Raw genomic sequence first — 23,565 nt, forward strand, 5'->3', positions numbered from 1 at the left:
AATCTCATCTGAACTAGGAAGTAAGATGACAAAGGGGCCAAGGGGTGATATAAATGCCATTCTTATCCAGATCATGACAAAACAAGGTTCAATGTGTGTCCTTTTTATGTATATCAGGCCTGAGATTACCTGGGACAAGCCTATGGTTGCTATGGAAGCCATTAACTCCTGAACCCTACTGGATCCAGCCCCTGAGGCAAGTAGGTTGAAGTCCCCCAGCACCAACATACGCCTCGAGACTGGGCCTTGATGGGCAGCAGGGTGGCCAGTACACCACAAGCACAATCCCTACCTTTTCCCTATGGCCCAAATTAACTCAAGGGCACCCACCACTCAAGAACAGTGGTTCTGGCTACATATAAGGTCTCAGAAGAGATCAGTGCCGCCACCCCACACCAGTCCTTGCCTTGAGTGGTGTAGAACTCAAAATCTGGCAGGTCAGATTTCAGATAGGGCAACATTGCTACCATGGGCAGCCTGGTCTCAGTTACACACACCAGGTATGTCAACCACCAAGTGATGGATGGATCAGATCTTATTACCAATGTTGACTAACAGCACCATGAGGCCAGGAATACTAAGAATCTGGCTACCTGAGCCCCAGGATGGAGTTACTGGGTCAGAAGTGGAGACTGCTATAAATTAGAGGTCTCTGTTCCCCTAGAATGTCTCAGCTGATACCCCCCCCCAGATGATATCCCTCAGATAAACACTACTGGGATAAGAGTTGCCATGGTTCCCATATCACATGTTCGTATCTCTCTGTTCCCTCTCACTCATCTTTCCAATTTTCCACAATCAATGGCACATATGGCTTCTTGACAATGCCACTCAGCTGGGTATTCCTCACATCTCACTCAACCCTCATCAACTTTCTATATATTCCACCATGTCAACCTAGGGATGTCCCACTAACTCCCAGGGCATCAACTTAATCTCTTCCACTCCCCCTGCCATAATCTGCACTTCGCTGCACTGCCTTATCTCACACTCAAACAGCAGACCACAGCCTATGAGATGTAGGCCTTCTGCTGTGGTTAGTTTCTAACCTTATGGTGGAGTGCTATCAGTTTTTGTATAATCACAATTTAATTACAATGATAGTTGGTATAATCACAGATTCCCACTGGTACCAGCCCTTTCAGCCTGATCTAGTCACATGGGGTTCGCTACCCTATATGTTTTTCTGTGTTCTTGAGGGCTAAGGGAAAGGCATTTTATTAAAACACGTAGAGTTTATACAATAGTTTTAGCTTGGATGTATGATGTTCTGATGCTAAAAATGGTATCAACTGTTTGTGTTTTGCTACCTGCTCTGCTTTTGGTCACATTAAATGCTTATAGAAACTCTTGAGGTAACTGTGGTTTGAGTTCTCCAGTACATTCACTAGGGTTTAAATACTAAGATACAAATTTAAAAAGTTACATGCTTTAGTAGAACTTTCTGGCTGCTGGCGGGGGAAAGCAGAAGAAGGGTGTACTCTGTTCATCCTACAGGAAGCAGGCTGAAAGGGGGAGCCTATTCAGTGGAGCAAAGCAGATATAAAGAAAGGAACAAGAAGATGACCCTTGGTTCTATCTCTACTTCTAACGTCCCTAGTGGTCAACAGGATAAAAGATGCAAAAAGCAGGTACTTCTGGAGTTACATCTCTAATAAAGTATGTGAATCATATACTGGATTGCAACATATCGTGTTGCTGATTTATTGCAGCACTTCAAATACATATAGAATAAATCTTTGTTCTGTTATTTATATTGCAATTGCATTATGTAGATCAGATCTTGGCACACCAAGTGAAACTTATCCCATTTTTAAAACTCATTTACCTTGTATGAAATTGAGACTAAATGAAAATACAATTCCTGTCCTGTATTTTATTAGGAAATTAACAGCTTAAAATTACAACAGTGAACATTCTTTTTAAAAAAATAGATTGAAAATCTTAACAGTTCTCCTTTGATTTCTTATAAAATATAATGCCCCGAAGTAATTCCCACTTACATTTTTAAAAAGTTTGTACACCCTTAAAAATGTACGTACTGTACACTGGAAGAATAGATAATTCTAAATATATTTCCAATTCCATTTAAGGAGGATTAGAAGGTGCTTTGTTATCTGGAAACAGAAAATGAAATGTGTACAATCAGGAACAGAAAGCTGCAACTATGAAGCGTATGTTTTGGTTCACAGATGAAGCAAAGTGATGGGATTGCCTGAGGCAGTGGATTTGGGGTACTGTTTGGGGTACCAGAGTATGATAGACTTGGGTCATAGGATGCAACCCATCTGGAAGTACTGCTGTGCAAGTCCCACTGAAATGGGCTGGATTTGCTCAAGAGCACAGTTGGGGCTGCTAGTTTTTTTTAGTAGGTCAAATTCTTTGTTGGCCATGGATTCCACAATTATGAATTCAGATCTTTCTGGATAAATACACTTTTTGCCACAAGCAGTGATGATGGCTCTTATTTTGTATGTTTTAAAAAGGTAATTAGACAAATAAGAACAAATAAATACAGTCTCTAGATGGTTGAAAGTTATAATTTGGGAGGATGACAAAAAATAAGCCTCCTTGTGGGATTCTCAGCAGCCTCTGCATGGCCACAGTTGGAAACAAGCAGCAGGGTTAGACAGACTATTGCAGAATCATCATATACTCACACAACTTTTTCATTTCAGTAAGACATGTAAATAACAAAAAAATCATACTCTGTTCCTGATTGTGTTCCATGCTAATTCATAAAACCAGAGGTTTGCAATTAGATTTTCTAGTTTAGGTAATGAATGTTTGCAACGGTGACCTGGCTCTGTTTCTGTGAATTTACATTGAAATGCAGCAGGATCAGATCGTCAAGTTACAGTTTGGGCTTTTGGTAAGTGCAATGATACTATTCAGTTATGGTGTCCTCTTTTTGAATTGCTAGAGTTTAGTTGTGTTAAGTTATATGGAACAAAAAAACTAAATAAGAAATTAGTTCACAATTCTTCCCCTATTCCCCCCCCCCATCTGAAACAAATATAACTGCTATGATATCATAGATTCTAAAATGCCTTAAATTATCTAAGATTCTAAGTATCTCGTTTTCTGATTTTTAGGACAGGACTTACTGCAAAAGAGATTTGGTTTGAGTTCCGCCTTTACTCACATCCTTCAGTATTCATTTCCATATAAGGGAAAAGTTCAAAACGTTATCCTATGCAAAAGAGTTTCTTCTAAATCTTATACACTCAAACTATAAATTTCCAGTTAGTATTAAAGTAATATATCATCATTAAATTGTCCTATATTGACCTGTCTTTAGAAAACAATGGAAGTATTATAGGCACAGGTAGCAAAAAGAGGAGGCAAATGTATTTTCAGTGGCATCACTGTGAATCAAAAGAATGCTAATATCTCCAGATAAAACTCACAAATACCTGGCTTTTAAGGGACTCCATTTTGGAAAGCATTTAGAAATCTGCAGCTTTATTGCTATAATTTGTGCAAGGGATCTACTTAATGCTATTCAGGTTGGCATGCTGTCCTTGGATATGGAATTTCCTTTGACTTTTTCTCCATACAGCTCTTTACAGATCTACAGTAATTTTCATGAATAGATGGTAATGCTACCAAACAGATGTGCCATAGCCTTTAGAGACTACCTGCAGCTCACTTTAGGTGCTTGTTCTTCAGTAATACACTGAAGTACCATGTAAAAAGTGGATTTCTGAACCAGGAAGTGGCTCATCTGTCATCAAGGGAAGGCTGGTAGATGAAGAATTGCCAATGGAACAGGGCATACATCTACAGTGACGATATCTGGGCTGCAAACTTCCAGATAGAAAACTAGCGGCTATAAAGTTAGAACTGTGTTTGTCTTTTGCTGCTGATTAGTGGCCACTCATATTTTTGCAGCCCAGATATGGTAGCCATCCCTATTTTTTCACACTTGTAGCTTCTGAAAATTATAGTTTCTAGCCAGTTATACACAGCTTGCTTCTGCAGAAATAATGTCTCGCATGCAAGATAGGCAGCTTTGGCGGAGGGCAGAAGGCCCCTCCCAACCGTCATAATTCCAATATGCTATTCTTAAAGGCAAGAGAGACTATGTGACATGAGTACTAGGGGGATGTTTCACTTTCTTTCTGGACTTCTAGGACAATATCTGGTTTTAGCTGCAGCTCGTTTGGTTGGATCAAATCCCTGTGGACCAAAACATGGAGCCATATATTTAAGACTACATTTATGTGATAGACAAACATTTTCCTTATAGAAACTCCAAACCAAAACTTAGGTATACAGTAGATATTTGTAGAATTCAGTGTCAGTTCATAGAGTTTTGATTGCCCCCCCCATGCATTAGAAACCCCCTCTTTCTCCAGTTTCCTTTGATTTTTGAATCCTGTAGTCATAGATGGACTAGTTAGTGCTTGGTGATTCCTAGCTGAATATGAGAGCCAATTTACACTTGAGATGAAGAGAGGCAATATGAACATCCCATCCATGATCCTGATGCTATCTGGCCATACAATTTGAATTTCATTTCCCAAGGAAGCTAGAAACCTGATTTAAAAAGAAAATAAATATTAAATGAGATTTTCACAGAGCTAAATTCCAGGATATACTCTGCATAAGGAACACAAATAGCTCTTGTTGTTATCCTGCACATGGGAAATTTTTCCACAAAAGAGCCAATTGTTGTATTAACAGAGCAGGATGGGCAGAAACGTAAGATAGGCCTGCTTCCCATTCATTTAACAGCTTGGACATAACAGAGGACCTCAAACAGATGAGCGCAGAGCCATTTCCACATTCAATGAGTAGAACTTCTTTGCAATAACCAAACAAACTGAAGAGCTTGTGTATCTTAGCATGAACAAGATCTACAAATTACTGTTGGACATTATGTAATAGTGTGCCAGCCAAAGGAAGAAATGAATGTGCATCTGACTTGGCAGTACATTTGCATAATATTCAAACATGCCCTATTTCCCCAAAGCATCACTTTCGAGCTCCTGATCAACAAGATCCACCTATTCTAGGCCTGTGCTTATTACAGTACACTGAGAAATAAACTAAACCTACTTCAATACACAAGGCTATGAATTCTGAAAGCTCTTTCTGACAAATACACCCAGGATAGTAATAAATACTACAGAATATAAATTATTTGGCAGCAATATAATTGCTTTTTTTTTAAAGTTCCTATTCAATATTTCAATGTCCCAATTGCATTACAATATTATACAAAAGAAATCTATATTCTCTTTCTTTACAAACAATACAGTTTTAGGTTAAAGCACTAATTCTTCCCCGAAGAAAAACAAATTCTTGTTTTAAATGTGGTAGATCTTGCAATATTGTGTAGAATAAACAATGACAATGGAGGGTGGAAGAAGAATTATTCAGTGTATGCTCTTGCCATTCTATAGAATGACAATTTATATACATTGTCTTTTAGGACCTAACGAGTAAAACTATATCACTATCAGCAGAGTCATAAACAGAATCCACACACAACTAAGTTCAAGTATCATTCTTACTGAAGGGCCATTAGATGCACTCAGCCAAGCAAAGTTGTGGCCTTTTCAAACCATTTCAATCATGTTTGACCATGCAAGATCTCAGAATGAGGTCTGCAGCAGCAGCACAAGAACCTGGGCACGTTCACCGATTGTCTTTTTGCTAATATTAGGGTCAATTACTCTTTTCATCTTTCAATATTGTGATAGATTGTAGCAGAATTATTTACCTAAAGGAAAGAAATTAGAGCATATGAATGTATCACATGAATAAAGAATAACAATACAGTGTAGGTTTTAAGGTTTGGTAGTTGTCTGAATTATTCTCTTTGGAAGAACATATATGAGGACAGTAAAATTAGCTTAATAGTAGTGTTTCATGCTTGTATGGCTGATTATGAGTTTAAATTTGTCCCCAGCCCCCATCAAGATTCAAAGATTGAGTGTCAATTTAATGAAAGGAAACAGATTTCTGCCGCATCAGGAGCCCTCGTCTTGCAGCGCCCGTGGAACCGTCAGTTGTTCATAGGTTGGGAGAGTGCTGGGGGAGAGTAGGTTAGCGCTGACATCACTGCTAGGAGATGCTTTGGTGCTGCCTTGGCTTCCTTGCTGGCTGGAAAGCAGGCGGTGCAGCAAGTCTGTGATGAGGTTCAGCTTCTGGTCTATTTGGACTACCTGCAAAGACAACCAAAACAACAGTCAGAATTTAGGTGAACTTTCAGGCAGTGTTTGAAAGCCAGACTGAGCACCAATACATCTGTCGGGTTGGATTTTGAGGCAGAAGTCCAAGGCCCCACGCAGCAGAATAAGTAGCAGGAACCCACAGAGAGCAGACCTGGCTCCACACCACCTCAAGAAAGGAGGCCCCTAAGACCATTACACGGAGCGTCTCTGGTTGCAGAACTGTACGGGGAACAGATATTTCTTGGATAAACATTCTGTTCCTCCCAAACTTAAAGGTAAAAAGATGAGTTAGTAATATAATACAGGCTTCCTGTAGGAATTCCCTGTGAGATGCTTGTGTTACTTTCCTGGCAGGTCAGCATGACTCCAACGGGCACGGCCCAGTGGAGATGCTTTGGAGTAATGAGGGAATGAAGCTGCTGAACTGGCCACGGGCATGTGTGAAGCTGACCTGTCCAAGGGAAAAAGAAGAAATTCCCTCTGCAGCTGGTCCTGAATTTGTATGTTCTCCCCAAATATTGAGCAGGTTGAGGACAGCAGAGGAGAGAAAAGAAAAAGCAGCTGAGGAAGCCTGTATAAAATGAAGACAATAAGTACCCCTGGAGAGCGACAGGAAAAGAGGGGGTACTCCTGGATATTTTACAATGGCATCCCCCTCCTTACTTGACAGGAATGCCCCACAATGGCAGAAAGTAAGAGCGGAAACAGGGTTTATGCTATTTTTACAGTGAGAGTCAGAGATGAATCCCAGAATTTTGGCAATCACCTTTAAGCCTGGGTTGGAACACCTTTAGCTAAGAATCTCTCTTTTGTAAATGATGTCATGAGAACAAGGGGGTCACCAGCAGTGTCAATGCCCGAAAAAAACGAAAAACAAAAAGCCACACTGTCATCTGGAAGACCTCTTAGACTTGATGCTTGGTTGGCCTTGAGAGTGTGCCCATTTTAAAATGTGGAGCTCCAGGCCTGGAGCACATAGCTGAAATGCCAGAACAAAAGCTGGCATGAGGGGGAAAGCTGACCTCTAGCTATCTACATACAGTACCCAAACAAATGATGGTAATTGGGAAATGAAAGCGAGAGAGAGGGAGACTGCTGGGAAGGCTGATTTTTTTGGGATCCCAGCAATAAGAGATTTGTGGAACTTGAGCAACTCAATAGCAGTACGGGTAATATCTCTAGCCCCTGTTGCCTTGCTTTGTTCTTCAAGGATAAGAGAGCATGGGAGAATAAGCTGCACCAAGGCTTACTTGGCATGAGACATCCTACCCCTACATTTCACTAAAACTGTACTAGCTGGCAGGGCAGAATACAAAGCCTTATTAATTCTTTGCCCACTCTCAATGGAAAGGATGCCTTTTGTTTCAAAATGGCTGTGGTGGACAATATAGAATAAGGGCACCTAATGTTCTCATGCTCGGATTTAGCTTCTGCTTAATTCTAGGAATAATAGGAACCTAAAATGAAAAGGAGACAGCACACTGAGATGCTAAAAATGACAGCAATTTGACCAAAAAAAAAAAAAAAGAGTCAGAAATAATTAAACAGATGAGGTATAGGCAATCAGGAGAAAAGACTCCATCTGACTTTCAACACAATCCCCAAAGGTATAAGATCATCTTGTGATGTTTCCTCCCATGTAAACTAGTCAAAACTTAGTCAAATAAGCACATATACAAACCTTTCCCCAGCCCCCAGCTGAAGTGCATAAAACAGAGAAACCTACCAATTGTTGTTCCCATGGTAGGAAGTGGTTAAAAAAACCCTTTGTGACCTGCCTGAATGAATGAAGTGAAGACAATGTTCCTGGCCTTTCAACCCATGATTGGGTTTAAATATGGCCCTCTCCACTAAAAAAATTAGTAGCTGATCACAGACCCAGATTATAGGCCTTAGTCTAGAAATCAGTACCCCAGCCCTCTTCTTCCCCCTGACCCCTGACCCATAAGAGGTGCTGAAGCCAGCAGTAAACCAGCTTCATAGGAATAAATCTCTCCATGTCTGGTTATCGTCCAAGCATCATTCTGGACAGTAAAAGATAATAAGTCTGAGCAAAATGTCAACAAACCTGGAGAATTTCAAGTGCAGTTCAAATGTTTTTCAAGCGAGAGAGAATACTGTTTTTGTCAAATGATTTGGACACTTGCTGGGAAGCAGATACAGAAACCACAAAAATACAAGGTGCTGGAGATGTGTTGCAGCTGGGTCTCTCTCCCCCACAATGCCAAACGAAGATCGCAGTCCTCAAGCCACTTCGCTCCAGAATAAGTGGCGAGAGCATCGCAAACAAAATACCTGAGAGAGATTGTGTTCGCTACTTGTCACACAGACATTACCTGTACTGTAAAAGTGAATTTACTTGCTTGGTGGGAAAAGCATTGCAAGAGAAATCCAAGACAGGGCATATTAGATACTTTTCGAAAAAGGAGAACTATTAACTGAAGTCTTATGAACCTAGGGCAATTCGATCTAGGCTACAAAAATCCAGATAACTACTAGAGGACAGCAAAGAGGTATTAGCTGCTCTTCAACGGTCATACAAATTTTTGCAGCCCAGATCTGATCATGGAATAGCTCTTGGAAAGCACAGAAAGGGACAAACAAGCTTTCACAGTACCTCTTTAATTTTATTTATTAGACTTATATCCCAACTTTCCTTCAGATGCCCAAGGAAGGGTACAGAGCACTCCCCCTTCTCATTTTCCTTTGCAACAACAACTCTGTGAGGTAGATCAGGCTGTATTAGTCACCTAATGAACTTCAGTGGTTGAGGGTGAAACATGAACCATCTAAAAACCTTCTTCGAATTTTGCATTCACAGCCTCATAGCCAATTTGAAAGGATAGATTCTGTTCAAATCTCTGCTATGAAGTGACTGGTTGTTGGTCTTACACTGCACATGTGCGCACACATGCACACACAACATTCTGCAAATTGTCCCTTAGTTCCGCATATACTGAAGACCAAACAGTAAGCTGTTCATAGTTGTGTGGATCCTTTGGATAGCTTTTTCTTTACAAATGAAATCTGAAACCATACTTTTCAGAAACAACAGGATTTTAGTCCCTTTCTAATCAAAAGTAACTTGCAAATTGCTTTTCTTTACCAGGACAAAAATACCAAAAATGTACAAATATTGTACTAAAATGTGCAGTATGATTTCCTTGGAAAGATAGGAAGAGATTGTGCAAAAAAATGGATGAAAAGGAGAGTGTTACTTTGACCCCCCCGTCTTCACTTTCTTTTGGCAATCAGAAAGTACTGATTGTCCACACACTGTTTTAAGATAACTGAGTCTCCCTGTTGTTTTAGTATCAGAAGTTCTTTAATATAAGATCTGAAGTAATGCAGTATTATTAATCACTTCCATTGGTGGCCTTGGAGCCAAATCCAGTATTATATATATACACACATACATACATACGTACACACACACACACTCCAATAAAAATTGTCATCACTGTTCCTCTTTTGCACTCTGCAACTTCAAAAATTGTTTTTAGTTCAAAGAAAACAAAAGCAAAATGTCATGTAAACACCCACAAGTTTATACACAATGCGCATTTGGCCACTGTAACACAGCAGATGTATACTTTAATCAATAAGTAATTGTACCATAATATGCAATTTAGTAGGCAAGGGCTATAGGCAATCTTAAGAAGGTAGCCTTCTGCCTATAAAACTTCATACTAAAGTAAATGCATTTATCTTTAATACTGCAGTGTAGTCTATGTTGGTTTATTGCAAATGTGGCAACTAGGCTTCTGTAAGTGACAAAATGTGTGTCTGTGTTGAAAGATCAGTACTGATTGCCAGCTGCTTTCCAGGCACGCTTCAAGGTATTGGTTTTTCATCTTTAAAATCCATGATGAATTAGGCCCTGGCTCTCAGGGAAACCACTTACCTTGCTATGAGCCTGCCTGAACACTAAGTTCTGCAAAGGAAGCCTTTTTAATGAGGCCTCCAGTTTCAGAGGCCTGTTGGCCCAGAGGAGAGAGCTTCTTCTGTCTTGCTCCCAGGCAATGAAATGTATTATTTCAGGAATTGTTCTTAGCATGATCCACTCTGCCTTTGGGAAAGAAGTCAAAGACAACCTTTTTCAGCCAAATCTTTTGAGATGAATTATTATGACCTTACTGTACCTGGATTACAATGGTTTTGGGTGCTGTGTGGCTGGGTTTTAACAGTTTAATAAATGGCTTTGTTTTGTATAGTAACTATTTTGGCACTCTATGGGGTAGAAAGCTTGTCTTTTAATTGGAAAAAAAAGAATCATTGTTTTGTTTATTTATTAGATTTCTATCTCCTCAGATCAGTGTTTCTCAACCTTGGCAACTTTAAGATGAGTGGACTTCAACTCCCAGAATTCCCCAGCCAGCCATGCTGGGCTATGGAATTCTGGGAGATGAAGTCCATTCATCTTAAAGTTGCCAAGGTTGAGAAACACTGCTTTAGATTTATATCTGTTACTTTATTGAGTAGGTTTTTATCTCCTTTCCTTCAGGAAGTCAAGATAATGAACACAGCACACACTGCTACTGTGTCTCCCCAAACTTCAGGACTGTGGGGTATGTCAGGCTGAGCTTCTGCGGCTGAGGGTGACTAGCCCCTGGGTTTCCCTGCTACACCCTGAAATGCTGCAGAAGGTTTCTTTTCTTTTCTTTTCTTTTCTTTTCTTTTCTTTTCTTTTCTTTTCTTTTCTTTTCTTTTCTTTTCTTTTCTTTTGTACCATTTGCCACAATGATGCAACTTGCATCTCACTTATTCATTTAATGATCTTTTAGTGCTAGAAAACATTAACGTCTGGATACACAGCTTATTTTAAGAACAGAAGAGAGCACTCTATTGTGGCAAAAGCTACAGAAAGTGAAGCGGTGCCATATTCTTTAAACTAAATTAATTCCTGATAGGTTGCAACTGAATATGCACTTAGCATGGAACTAAGCTCCACTGAAATCAGTAAGGCTTACTTCTGAACAAATATGCATAGGATACTTTGTAGCGTACCTTAGGTTTACTGTACCCTACGCTCTGCTATGAATAAGGTTTTCAAACAGATTTACTTGATTATAAAATTAGCTGCAGTGCCAGCAGTGTAATAAAAGCAAGGCAGGCAGAAAAAAGTGCTGACTCCAGTGTAATCTCAGCTCCTCTGGACAGCCCTGAACCTTTTAGTTAAACAGCAAGCTGTACTAATAAGATATAAAAATAATTCAGGCTAATTTGCCTCTTTCATACAAATGATGAGGAAAGTGATTCTTGGCTGGTACATTTGTCATCCCAAAGGAGCCTCAAGTTTTATGCAGCCAGATTCACTAGAATTGTAATATTCATTATTTTGTTTTTGCTGCTCAGCAGCTTTCACAGTATTTTAAACTAAAATACTTCTCTGCTGAAAAGGGAACTTCTCTGCACTAAATCACTAAGCCCCTTTCACTCACCAAATCGAATTTTGCTCTGAGTTAGAGATGATTCTATAAGGCTTTGGTAACAATATGGTATACCTATTGGACATTAGAATATTCATGTTCTGGGAACATGAACCCTCCTCCCCATTCTCAATTGGTCATATGTTAAGTTACATGTGATTATGCCAAATTGCTGTTTATAGTTCAAACATAATTTTTATGTAAGTCAAAATAGTTTTTGCCCTACTGAATCTATGAATGTGGAGAGGAACAAAGTGAAATGTTATCTATAAGGCTAATACATTTTTCCTGCTTCCCAGAAAAAAAATGATCTAAAACCCAGATGTGCTTAAGATTCATCTTGATCTGATGTCTTGAACCAGAAGATGAGATGGTGGTGGGGTGGGGTGGGGTGGGGTGGGGTGAAGAAGAAACCCAATTCATATGTTCCGCCTTTTTCAAATGGAGTGCCTTACTGCAAATGCAAGTGCAATTCACTGAAGGAGGACAAACAGGCAAAAAGGGAGGAAAAAGGATATTAAAAAAGGATATTAAAAATGTATCACGCTTGGATAACCTGACATTAGCTTTAACACAGACAAAGCAATTTGGCTGAGGTTAGGAAAAGTGGTAAGAAGAAAAAAGAGACAATGATTGGGTATCACAGTATTAACATGTACTGAAAGCAGTTGTATGGACAAGCAACAAGCTGGAGGAAAGAATACAAAAACATTCCCAGTATGAAACCAAGTCAACTAAGTACCTAAATTATTTGACGTCTGTAGCCCAGAGAGTCTATTTTATGAGCTGTTTCATATATTGTTCATGTGACTTCCCCCATCTCAATAAAAACAAGATCATAGTCATCTCCGCAAGTTCAAAATTGAATGAATTTGGCTTACTTAGGTCCCAAACTTGCATGTAACAATATACCAAATTAGTGATGAGTTGCCATCCATAAAAAGTTGCATGGATTCAAGATATACTTCTACCCCCACCCAAAATATGAATTTTGATGCTGGGATCACTAACTTTCCCAAAAGGTCCTTTGGGAGCCAGGAGATGAAGATACACCCATAATTATTCAGTCTACATGTAGAAAAGGTTTCTGGAATGTTGGTGACTTGTCTATCATCTGCCACACACACACACGTCTGTGTGTGTGTATACATACACCTACGCATGCACACATACACTTTGGCAGTAATATAACACTGTACAAAAATTAATCTCTGGTTTCAAAAAGTCCTCAAGCAATTATAGCGAGCAGTGAAATCTTGTAGATACATCAAGCATTGCTACAAACATATGGGAATTCTCAAGCTAAGACACTGTTCAAGATGTATAGTTTCTGAGCTGAGCAGTTATTAGATACACCCAGTCTAATGGAAAGAAAGAAAGGGAAAAAGGCCAGAGATAATTCTTTAACACTTTCCACTGAAACATTTATATACAAAAGATGAATTAAGTGTTCTCCAAGGAGAGTAACATAAGAACAAGTGCCTCTTACACTGTTTTTAGCAATCAATATGTCGTGCAGAATGAAGCTTACTTGCATCAGTCTGTGAATACATGCAAGCACATGTATTCTCACATATGCCCTCACAGACACAATGGTTGTATACTTTTTCTTTCTGATTGTCATCCTTACATGGCTAAAAGCCATTAATAGGGAACAAGAATCCATTTTAACACTTTTCGGTTCTGAGATTTGATGAGTTTGTAGGGGTGCATTTGGTTTTTAAGTTCATATGCTGGGATCTTCTGCATAATTTCATGGGGCTTGATAGTTGCATCGTCAGCTCAGACTCTTTAGGGTCTACATATTATTTACTCCTATGAGCATGAAATACCTATTGGAAAAAAGACCCCACTGAAACAACAGACAGTTGCCAAGCTGTGCCGTCTCACAAATAAACTCTCTTTACTGATTTTCCTGCTTTGTTATGATTATAACTGAGCTTATCTGAGAGACAAGACAGCACTGTCAATGGCTCTAATACTATTTAATCCCATGGCAGAAGATTGGTGGACAATGCAATGACTCACCTTATTATCTACAGGCAAAAGAGACATAAGAATAAGAAATCTCTGTAGCTGGTTCTGAAATGTTTGAGTCTCACACATATTGCATGCTACCCATTATATAAAACAATGATTTGCCAATGTTAACGTACACTTTTATAAAAATCCAGTACTTACAGTGGTCCTAAAAGAAGGATAATAAATGCTAAACATCCAACAAGGTATCCTACTATTCATGTTTCTTCATATATGTATTCTAGGAATACTATACGTTTCCCCAGGTGCCACCTAGGTGCGGAGGTTGGGGAAACGCTCCCGTTCTTTTCCTACCTGATAACCAAATGGTTAGTTAGCTGCAGTTATTCAGCAGCTACCACCCTTTTTTGAATGTGCTCCAAGCTGTTTGTTTCGCTATTAAATGGCAAGATCCCCTCAGCTTTCATTTCAGATTATGAACGGAGCCCAGTGGACTTCTTAGGGTTAAAAAACAAAAAGAGAAGAAAAGAAGAATGACTCCACAAGGAATAAAGGAACTTACTGAACATGCACTCCCCTCCGCCACACACTAAAAAACTTTGGTTCCTTTCCAAAATGGACTGCTCTGCTTCTTGAATCCTTGGCTTTCATTCCAGTATGATACTAAGGCTATGACTAATAACCCCCTGCCTGCGCCTGCTGATAATTTCACTGTTGAGTAGCTATTCTGGTTCATCATAGTATGTCCTGAGGATGTCATGACTTTTTTTTTTTAATTAAAAAAGGCTCAAAGATAAAATGTCCACAGGTCTCTAGTGCTATGAATACTCCCCTCCACCCCTCCACCCCTGATCCGATGCATTTAACATCCTTGCTGCTATGGGCAGACATTCTCTGTCTTCTAGGATAGTTATTTTATTAGATGCTGGCTAAGACAATGGCTCCCTCTACCCCCTTCCCTCTGTGTCTCACACATACATTTATTAATTCAAACCAGATTTGGGATTGTTCCCATCTTTTAAAGCAAACATGCCATGTATCACGTTGGGTTAGTTCAGTCTCTGTGTATGTTGTATTTCACGTCTCACTACTCTCGGGCAACAGGGCTGCTTTTAAAGTGTATAAAAGGAAAGTGCTTACTTTGTTTTTCTTTTCTTTTTTTTAACTATTTACACGTTCAGATTGACCTCAACCTCATTTTACAGTACAATCTGTTATGTGAGAAATGTTTGTAATATTAATGAACTTTGAATTGGTCTTCAGTGGAAATTGAGCTGAAATAACTAACATGCTAAGAATTCATTTGTTCAGCCCTAAATTCTAAATCAGTGTTTTTCAAACTTGGCAACTTGAAGATGTGTGGACTTCAACTCCCATGCTGGCTGGAGAATTCTGGGAGTTGAAGTCCACACATCTTCAAGTTGCCAAGTTTGAAAAACACTGTTCTAAATCATTAGACTGGTAGCCTTGGACTGGTAATGCCTGCATGTTCATCAGCTGGGATTGCACTTTAAACAATAACACGTGCACGTATGAACGAGTCATCACAAATCTAATTTTATAGGTGGAACTTCATCATCCATATCATAATTTAACTTCTTAAAAGTCCTCCCCCCACAGTAAAGTCAGTTCATACATTCAGTTGCAAGTCCTCAAATGTTGTTTAATTAACTTCCATGTATGCATATGTATAATACTCTTTGTTGAGACAAATGCACAGCAAATCCTTTCTTACCAGCCACGTTTCAGAAACAAGAACACGCTCAGGCAAAGCCAGGCATACATCTGCATGGCTACATAGCCCAGTCTAACTTTCTCTATGGTAAGAAGAAGAAGAACAGCGAGAGGTCTCTTCTTTACGGCCATGTGAGTATACAGTCCTCCAGTCCTTCGGACAATAGAACAGTATACCAACATACTGCCCAACAGCAGAGCCCTATTCTACCTCAGTGAAAGGGGGTGATTGGTGCTGTTCTTATGTTTTTAATGTGAGACAATTTCGGAGCAGGGATTGGTGGACTTCCCTGTCTGCATCTCCCCTCCTACCCAGAGTTACCTGCCAGCAGAAAAAACACCCTCATTGCTGTCCTTAATTATAGGCTTGAGTGATCATAGAGGATGCTTGGCATGGAGGCTTGTCTAATGCTCTTCTGAAGAAGGCAGCATCAATTTGTTTTAAAAAAAACTTGTCTAGTATGCTTCTGAAAGAGCACCAAATCCATGTCCCCTCAAATAGCCTGGCTGAGTGGTCACTGAGGGGCACAGACTAAAGTATGAGAGGATTCTCCTGTGTCCTATTGCTATAATGTGTCAGAAGGGCTACTGGTCACAGAAAAGGATGAGACACATGATCAGAAACAGTCCAGTTAGCAGCTCACAGACATAGCAGAGGAGTTCAGGAGAGCTTCTTGTCCCTTCAGCAACACACCCACCATATGTGTGGCCTGTCAGTCAGGCACAGGGTGAAATGGGAGGAAGCGATCATCAGTGCTGCAAGGGAATGGCAGGGGGCAGTGAGACCTTCTGACCGGCAGCATCCTTCTGTAGCATCTATGACCTGTCACTTGTAAAGAACTGTCAATTTCATTCCGGCTATCATATATCTCAAACTGCTAAGTGCTGCGTGAGAAGGCAGTGCTGGCATCCCATGGGTGTGGCTAGCAACAACTTGAAGTAGTTATATGTGTAATAGCACTAGTGTAGGCAAAATGGCACTGTCCCCCCAAGTAATGAAACCAACAGAAGGTATAGCTATGGGAAACCCCTAGCTGGAGAAGTCATGGATAACCTGTAATATACTCATTTGGGACACAACCAACAATAAACAGTTGTCAGCTGGGAGTACCTGACTCTTTTTCCTGGTTTAAATCAACTAGAGTGTCAGATTTTTTTTTTTTTTTCAGGACAGGTCTTGAGTTCTTTCAAAAGATTGCTAAACACATGTTTAAAAAATAGGTGTAGCACTCTTCAGCACTAGCAGTTCAAGCCAAAATGAACATGGAGGGCAGCAAACATGCACACATAGAGCTAAAGTGACCAAAAGAAGCTGTGGAGATCCCAATCCTGACCTCATCTTCACCAACATCATCCAAGAACCATCACAGATTGTTCGTACGACAAGACTTGTTTTGGGAGAATGTGGAACAGCTAAATAGAAATGTAAGCTGCCCCAACAGTGGGCTGGGGTTAAGTTGAATGGAACATCATGAGGATGTGTCCTCTAAAAATGGTTCATGGGGCTTCTTAGGTCCAGCCATTTCAGGTATCAACTAGCCTGCTGGAGTGTTCCCCTATTCACTTAATAATCCTTCTGTTTGGCAAAGCAGACCATGCCTGGTCATGCTGGAAAGTTTGAGGAAGCTTCAGTCGGAGACGGCATAATCTCTTGGCACTTATGAACTGTTTTGACCACAAGGCCAAATGCTAGGAGATCAACTAGGGAAGGTTAGCGACTCTGTCTCTGTCTCACTTGGCCTGTTGTAGAGGGAAACGAGAACACACACTCTATCTCCAAGGTGTGGCCTACACAGGCTTTTCAATCATCATGTATTTCTTAACAGAACTACCTTTTAATTCAAATTTATTGAATGTTTGTTAGCATTCATTAATAGCCAGACCAAGACAACTACAGTATATTATGAGTATTTACCATTTTTTCCAGTGGGACATTCTGCAACTTAATTACTTAGTATTCTTTTAGCCTTCTGCTTATGCTGAGAAGCACACCCTCTAACAATTCATATTTCCAGTAGCTTCTTTGCAGCTGAATTTAGATTTATGGCAAGTTTAATTGGTTAAATTTTATGTTTCGTGTTGTTCCAAAAAACAACTAAATAATTTCTGACTTCTCTCTGATTCTCTGATAAATGCTGCCTTCATCAATTTGGCCGCAACAGTGTTTCCTGAAGTTCTGGAATGTTGTTTTCTGGGGTGACACTATGGATTCATAGCTTCCTATTTCAACAAAGTGAATGAGACTTTTTAAGCATGGAAGCTATCATTAAACAACATAGCAACTGAAGTATATGCTTAATACATATTATTACTGCATTTCCTTGTTGCATCCACAAAGGCCAAACAATGTGGAAATCTGTACAGGGATATTTTATGGCAGGTTAGTGACTCTGTATGGTGAACATTACGTTAATTAGCAGCATGTTAAATTGCTTGAGTCATCTGGATTCTTTTACTCACTGCTGGTGCTTACAGTAGAAATGTGTTTTCTACAGCCAAGAAGCTCCATCCCAATAACGTAAAATTGCAAAGAGACCATACAGAAAGGCCGACATCATGGCTATACCCATGACACTCCTGTTATTACTTAAGAAATGCTTCTTGAGACTTCTTAGGTTGGATAAGCCCTTGTGGAAAAGGGCATCCACCCTTCCAGTTCTCAGTGTGCTATGTGTTCTAGGTGATGTCCATCTATATGTAGTGGGATTAGACAGTGACATTAATTAATGGATAGGAGTTGGGCAGGAGGGTCCGCAGTCCTCTCCCAGCTATATATCTACAATTTTCATTACTTTTGTAAGAGCTGAATTTATGGCACAAACGGGTAGGAAATATCAAAGCAGTGCAGCCTTTTATGACTGAGTCTGTTCGTCTCTTGTGATTTTATCTTACAAGCTTTCTTTGAAACATTGCTGCTGTTTTGGAGCAGTTAATATTTCAAAAGAATATTCACATTTCCTCACACTTGAGAGGCAGAACAGACCATTACATTTTCCAGTAGGTCCCCATAGTTGGTGGGACACCCAAGAATGCCACTTGGTGCATTTGAAGCAGATCTTCAAAACCTTTTTTTAAAAAAAACCTCAAAGACTTTTATTAATTTTATTACTCCTTTCATAAATATAATTTAAGCTGATACTGCCTTTATTACTTTTATTTATGCTACTGGTATATAGCTTTTAGCATTTAATAATAAGCTGTCTAGTAAGTAATGGACTTACTGTAAAAGGTAGGATAGAAATAAATAAAGCATCTTACATTTTTCTCATGAAAGGCTCCTGCTGCTACCATTTCTGTTGAGAATCTTTTTCAGTGTGGCCTCTGCATACTTGATTATGATGAAAGTTTGAATATTGGTTGCTTTTTCTTCCCAATATTGTCATTAGACTAGGTTTTGGGTGAGACATCACTCAATAGAATCCGATGGGGAAATGTAGACTACAACAGAACTTGTTAGCCAGCTTTTAAACTAAACTATCACAAGAGGGACCATTGTGTGATCAATAAGTTCCAAGTGAAAATGGAAAAAAAGTAGTAAAAAAAAAATCTATGCTATGGGTCGCAGGAGCACTATGTTCTAGTTCTTTAGTGAAGGAATGAGCTAATGCATGGGGCACTCTCCTATAGCACTGGAATTCTGATATGATGAGACAGCATGGAAAAGAGATATCTTGCAGAGTCTTTTCCATGTATCTCAGGTTAATAGGTTAAGGAGAGGGCCTAAAAGTGCTGCCAGAATAACTGTAATCTTTTTTAGGCACTATTTAGCACATCACTTTATAGAAAAACAAAAAATCAGTCACTCAAATGATGCACCATATGACTCCTTAAAGAAAGCAGCCTGAGGCAATCCCATAAAATGTATTGGAAACCTAATTATTTGTTTCTGTAATGATAACTGTCAAGGCTGTATTTTCAATAGTACTGTATTACCATGTGTTTCCAAAATATCTCAGAAGCCGAATTCCTGTCTCATTCATGCAGAAAGAGTCTAATAATTTACATTATTATAAAACAGACTACTTTGAAATGCTAAACATAATATTCATAATAATGTAAGAAACATTCATTTTACATCTCCCTAACTGCAGAATGAAAAGGCCCTGGTAACTCTTTTTCTCTGACATAGCCATTTCCTTCAGCTCATCTATAGCCCATATCTGAGACGCTTAAAGTTGTCTTTAGCTCTTCCAGTTTTAGTGTTTGTTTTTTCTTTCTCTTTTTTGTTGTAGATGTGCATCACTGTGGCTAATGAGGTCAGGAGTGGGATCTGTCCAGGAATTGTGGGCCACTTAGGCTGCTGTGAATATGGCCTTTCCCCTCTGGTCACTGCCTCCATGGCCATGTTGGCTTGGGCTACAGGACAACCTGGACATCTGACTTCTACAGAAACGCATCTGACTAGTGCTTCCTGAAGCACTTGTCAGATCTTACATAGATTCTTTATTAATGGAGCTTCAGCACTTTCTTAAACATCGCTTTCATGCTCTCCAGAGAGCACTGGTCCTGTGCTGCAAAGAAGGTTGATTCAAACTAAGAAAAAGAGCAGGTTCTTCCAGCTGTGTGTTACTGGTTCTGCCACCACTTAATGTGTTACAGATTTTTCTCTGCTTCTGGCTTTGCATGACAATAATTTTTACTCTGTTTATTACTTGGGGTGGTGGGGGTGGGGGTGCTTTGCTAACTCAGTTCAGTTCCTGGTGCTCCAAAGGCTACTTCAGGGTGCTGCCAATCACAAGAACAGCACTGGACTCACAGGTAGTAATGCTGTTCCCTTGCAGCAGGAGTCAAGGATGAGGCTCATTTGTTATCTATCAGTCAATCACACTTCACCCTGTGTCCCTCCTCCATGCCTGCACCTGGTCAGCCATTGTCAGGCCCAGCCCAAGAACAACAATGAAACAGTCCAGTCTAGTACAGTTCCTTTATTAGCTTACATCTTATAGACAGAATCTTGCCAAACTAAATCTATACTACAACAACTAGTGGATATGCCCTGGGAGATTCTAGGGAGTGGCTATTCTGAATCTCTTACTCTTCCCACACTCCCCCTTTGGACTGCGTTGCCTCTTGCCCTGCTGGAATGCCACCCCTCCTTCCTTATAGCCTTGATCTCCCACATCACTCTCCTCCTCGTAAATACATTCCCTCACAGCCATGCTATTTTGGACACGGGTGCAGAAGTGCTCCTTCAGAAGAAATGGGCTAACTTGAGAGGTGGCTAAACAACCAAACATGTTGTTCCAAGCACTCATCTACACTTGCCCAATTTCATGTTAGGAAGGGTTTTAATGGTTGTTTTCCAACCAGCAGGTGATGCTTTGTGGGAGGGAAAATGAAGCTGGGAAATCCACCAATTGCTTTCATGAAAACAGAAAAGGAAGTATCAGTTGCCAGCTTCCTTACTGTGGTAGGATAGGGCTTGACAATCAGGACAGCAAATTTTCTGCCTGGTCAGGATCTGGGGGGTAACACTTTAACAATGCTAGCTACAGGGAATTGCCAAATTGTAAGGAAAAAAAGTCTGCAATACAATCTAGAAATTCTGCCATTGACATCAATGGTAGGCACTTCTATTCGCTAGCTAACAACTTTAGTATATTGAAGACTGAGGGTAAAACAGCTTTGAGTGTAATGTATATTAGCTTTTTGTGAACAGACTACTTTTGAATCTGTGACATTACTTTATGAATCTGGCTTGTTTCAATAAATTAAATTTAACCTTAGTTTACAGGTTGGTCATAAAACTAATTGCAAATAATTTGTAAACAGAGGAAAAACTTCTAAGTTCCTCTTCACTGGGGGTGAATAGACATGAGGAACCACATGAACTTGAAATATTAATATATGGAACTATATCAGATTATCAAAAAAGGTATAAATGGTTTAATTATGTGTGATATGAACAGACAAACTACTATTTCATTGGTTAAAATAAGTTTTCCGATGTTTGAGCAGAGGGATAAGTCTATCAGAAAAGAAATATGTTTGCACAGTAAGAGCAAAATTGCTTCAATATATCATTTTTTTGTCTTGAAAGACTTTTGTCACTTTCCAGATATAACTACAGTATGCTAGAAATGAAATCCAAGGGGAAGCTATGTGAATTTGAATGGCTGAACTCCACACAAGCGTAGCATAGCATTTGGCTAACATTTTCAAGCCTGAGATTTGCCTTAAATTTCTTTGTGTGTATCATCCTATTATCTGCTTCTCTCTTGAAAGATGTTAAACATTTCCTGTACGATACAGAGTTAGTCTTCAAGTCCCAAATGGATTTTTTGAATTATATATTTGAATAAGAATAACTGTATGAGAAAATTCAGGTTGAGGTTTGAATCTAACTTCATGTCACAATTATATCACTGCTTCAATCAGTCTTCCTAAACATAGCCCCTCTGGGGGGATGTTTTTATCACTGCATTTTTCATTTTGCAAACTGCTTCAAGGTGTATTTGCATAGGATGAAATATAAAAATATGTTAAATAAATAAATCCTAGTGTTGCCAGTCCACATGGCCATTGGCTATACTGGTCACAAATTCAAACAGTTAAAGCCTAACATGTCTGGAACAACAGGCTGGGGAAGGTTGGCTTAAATGACAGTTTTTCTTCTTTTTAAAAGAATAAACTGCTTTTTTACAAAAAGAATTTGGATCTAGTTAGTGTTTGGATTTCCAAGCACCATTTGCCTACTTTCCCAGAACGTTTTGGATCATTGGAAGGTTAAATTCCCGTCTAACAATGCATAAGCTGCCAATAGAGGCTGAGCCCACATCTCCTGTGCACAGCAGTGATTACATAATAGAAGAGGTCAAAATTAGGTTTCGCTCCCATCTCCCCCAACTGCAGTCTATTTACAATTCTATGGCTAATTTCATTATTGGAACAGGCTTGTATATCAGAGCTGGATAAAGAAGCTTTCCATGTGTAGAAGATGACATGAACTTGACCCACAGGTCACAAGCGCTTGTGTGCATACAGTGAACACCTGTACTAATTATGCCTACCATTAATGTGGGGGTCACCACTTATGGCAAAAGTTTTAAATCAGCCACCACAGGAGTCAGACAGTATTATATTACTAGCACCATTCCTCAAAAACAAGGGGGGGGGGGAAATCCTGAATGACCTACAGAGCAAATAGAGATGCTAGAAAATGGATTCAGCAGTTGCAAACTATATTTATCTGTTTAATGTAAGACTGATTAAAACAGTACCTGGAAAACATGTATAAGGCAGATTTCAATTTTTAAAAATTATTATAAGCCACCAACTTTTGAAATGAACAAATTATCCCTATGAACTTCACTTGCCACAGTACAGTGCATTATAATAAGGCTTTGATCAAGCACAGCAGGTGAGTTGTCCCACTGACATAATGTGTGACCATGAAGCGATTCATGCGTCAAATATGCAACCATCCTTAAGAGGCTGACTGCTTTTCAGCCTAAACATATGCCTGAAATGAGGTACAGCAGACTGACGGCAACTCCAATAGCAAAGGAGCATTTGCTGGGTGAAAACAGAATTTTGCAAAGCCGATGGAAAAGATAGGACTACTTTAAAAAGCACCAGATAATGGATTGTTTTGCAAAAGAAGAATTAGCTGGGAGCAAACTTACAGCATTTAACTGGTCAAAATTCTGCACCATGTTTGCTGTATATGCATTTGGGCTGATTTAAAGGTCTGGAATCCAAACACTTGGACATTTTGAAAGGCATTCAGTTGTAATGATATCAGACAAATGAAAATCATCAGCAAGCTAATACACAGCTAACTAACTCAAAATTGACTAATGTTTAAATCGTCAAAGAGCTCCAAGTGCTTCACTGAAATAAGATCCCTAACACTGATAAACTGCTTGGCAAAATCTCTTATCTGAAAGTGAGACAGCTGTAGAAAAAGTCAAGCTCAAACTGGAAAGGAACTGTACTTTTTTCCTTCTTCCTCTTCTGGCACTCAAATCTGGCAGAGATGGTGCACAAAGAATCATGCTGAACTGGGCAGAGAGCTGTTGCTGGGAAACAACACTCTTCCTTCATAAAAACTGCAGAGAGACCAATTCTGTCTTGGTTACCTGCCCTGCCCCACATCAAGATCCTACTGAAAAGCAGGACCAACCAGGAATCAGTTCCTAAAAATGGGCAAATCAGAAACTTGACTGGACAAGGACCCAATCAGGACTCAGCTGCTCAGACTAACCAACCAGAAACCAGCTTGGCTAAAGACCAAT

The 23,565-nt window shown here is 39.6% G+C and overlaps 1 protein-coding gene across 2 annotated transcripts in view; it reads right to left on the minus strand.

Moving 5' to 3' along the window:
• Positions 1–1,681: 1,681 nt before the first annotated feature.
• KCNQ1 (potassium voltage-gated channel subfamily Q member 1) overlaps positions 1,682–23,565 on the minus strand; it is a 382,970-nt gene continuing 361,086 nt past the window's right edge. For both annotated transcript variants that reach the window (XM_025176966.2, XM_025176962.2), the window contains one exon: positions 1,682–6,176. In XM_025176966.2, coding sequence (XP_025032734.1) covers positions 5,982–6,176 — 195 coding nt within the window. In that variant the 3' untranslated portion in view covers positions 1,682–5,981. The remainder of the gene's footprint in view (positions 6,177–23,565) is intronic.

Source organism: Python bivittatus, unplaced genomic scaffold (assembly GCF_059951505.1).
Source record: "Python bivittatus isolate LINGU-HERP-01145 unplaced genomic scaffold, Pbiv_v1 ctg000480_np1212, whole genome shotgun sequence".
Classification (NCBI taxonomy): domain Eukaryota; kingdom Metazoa; phylum Chordata; class Lepidosauria; order Squamata; family Pythonidae; genus Python; species Python bivittatus.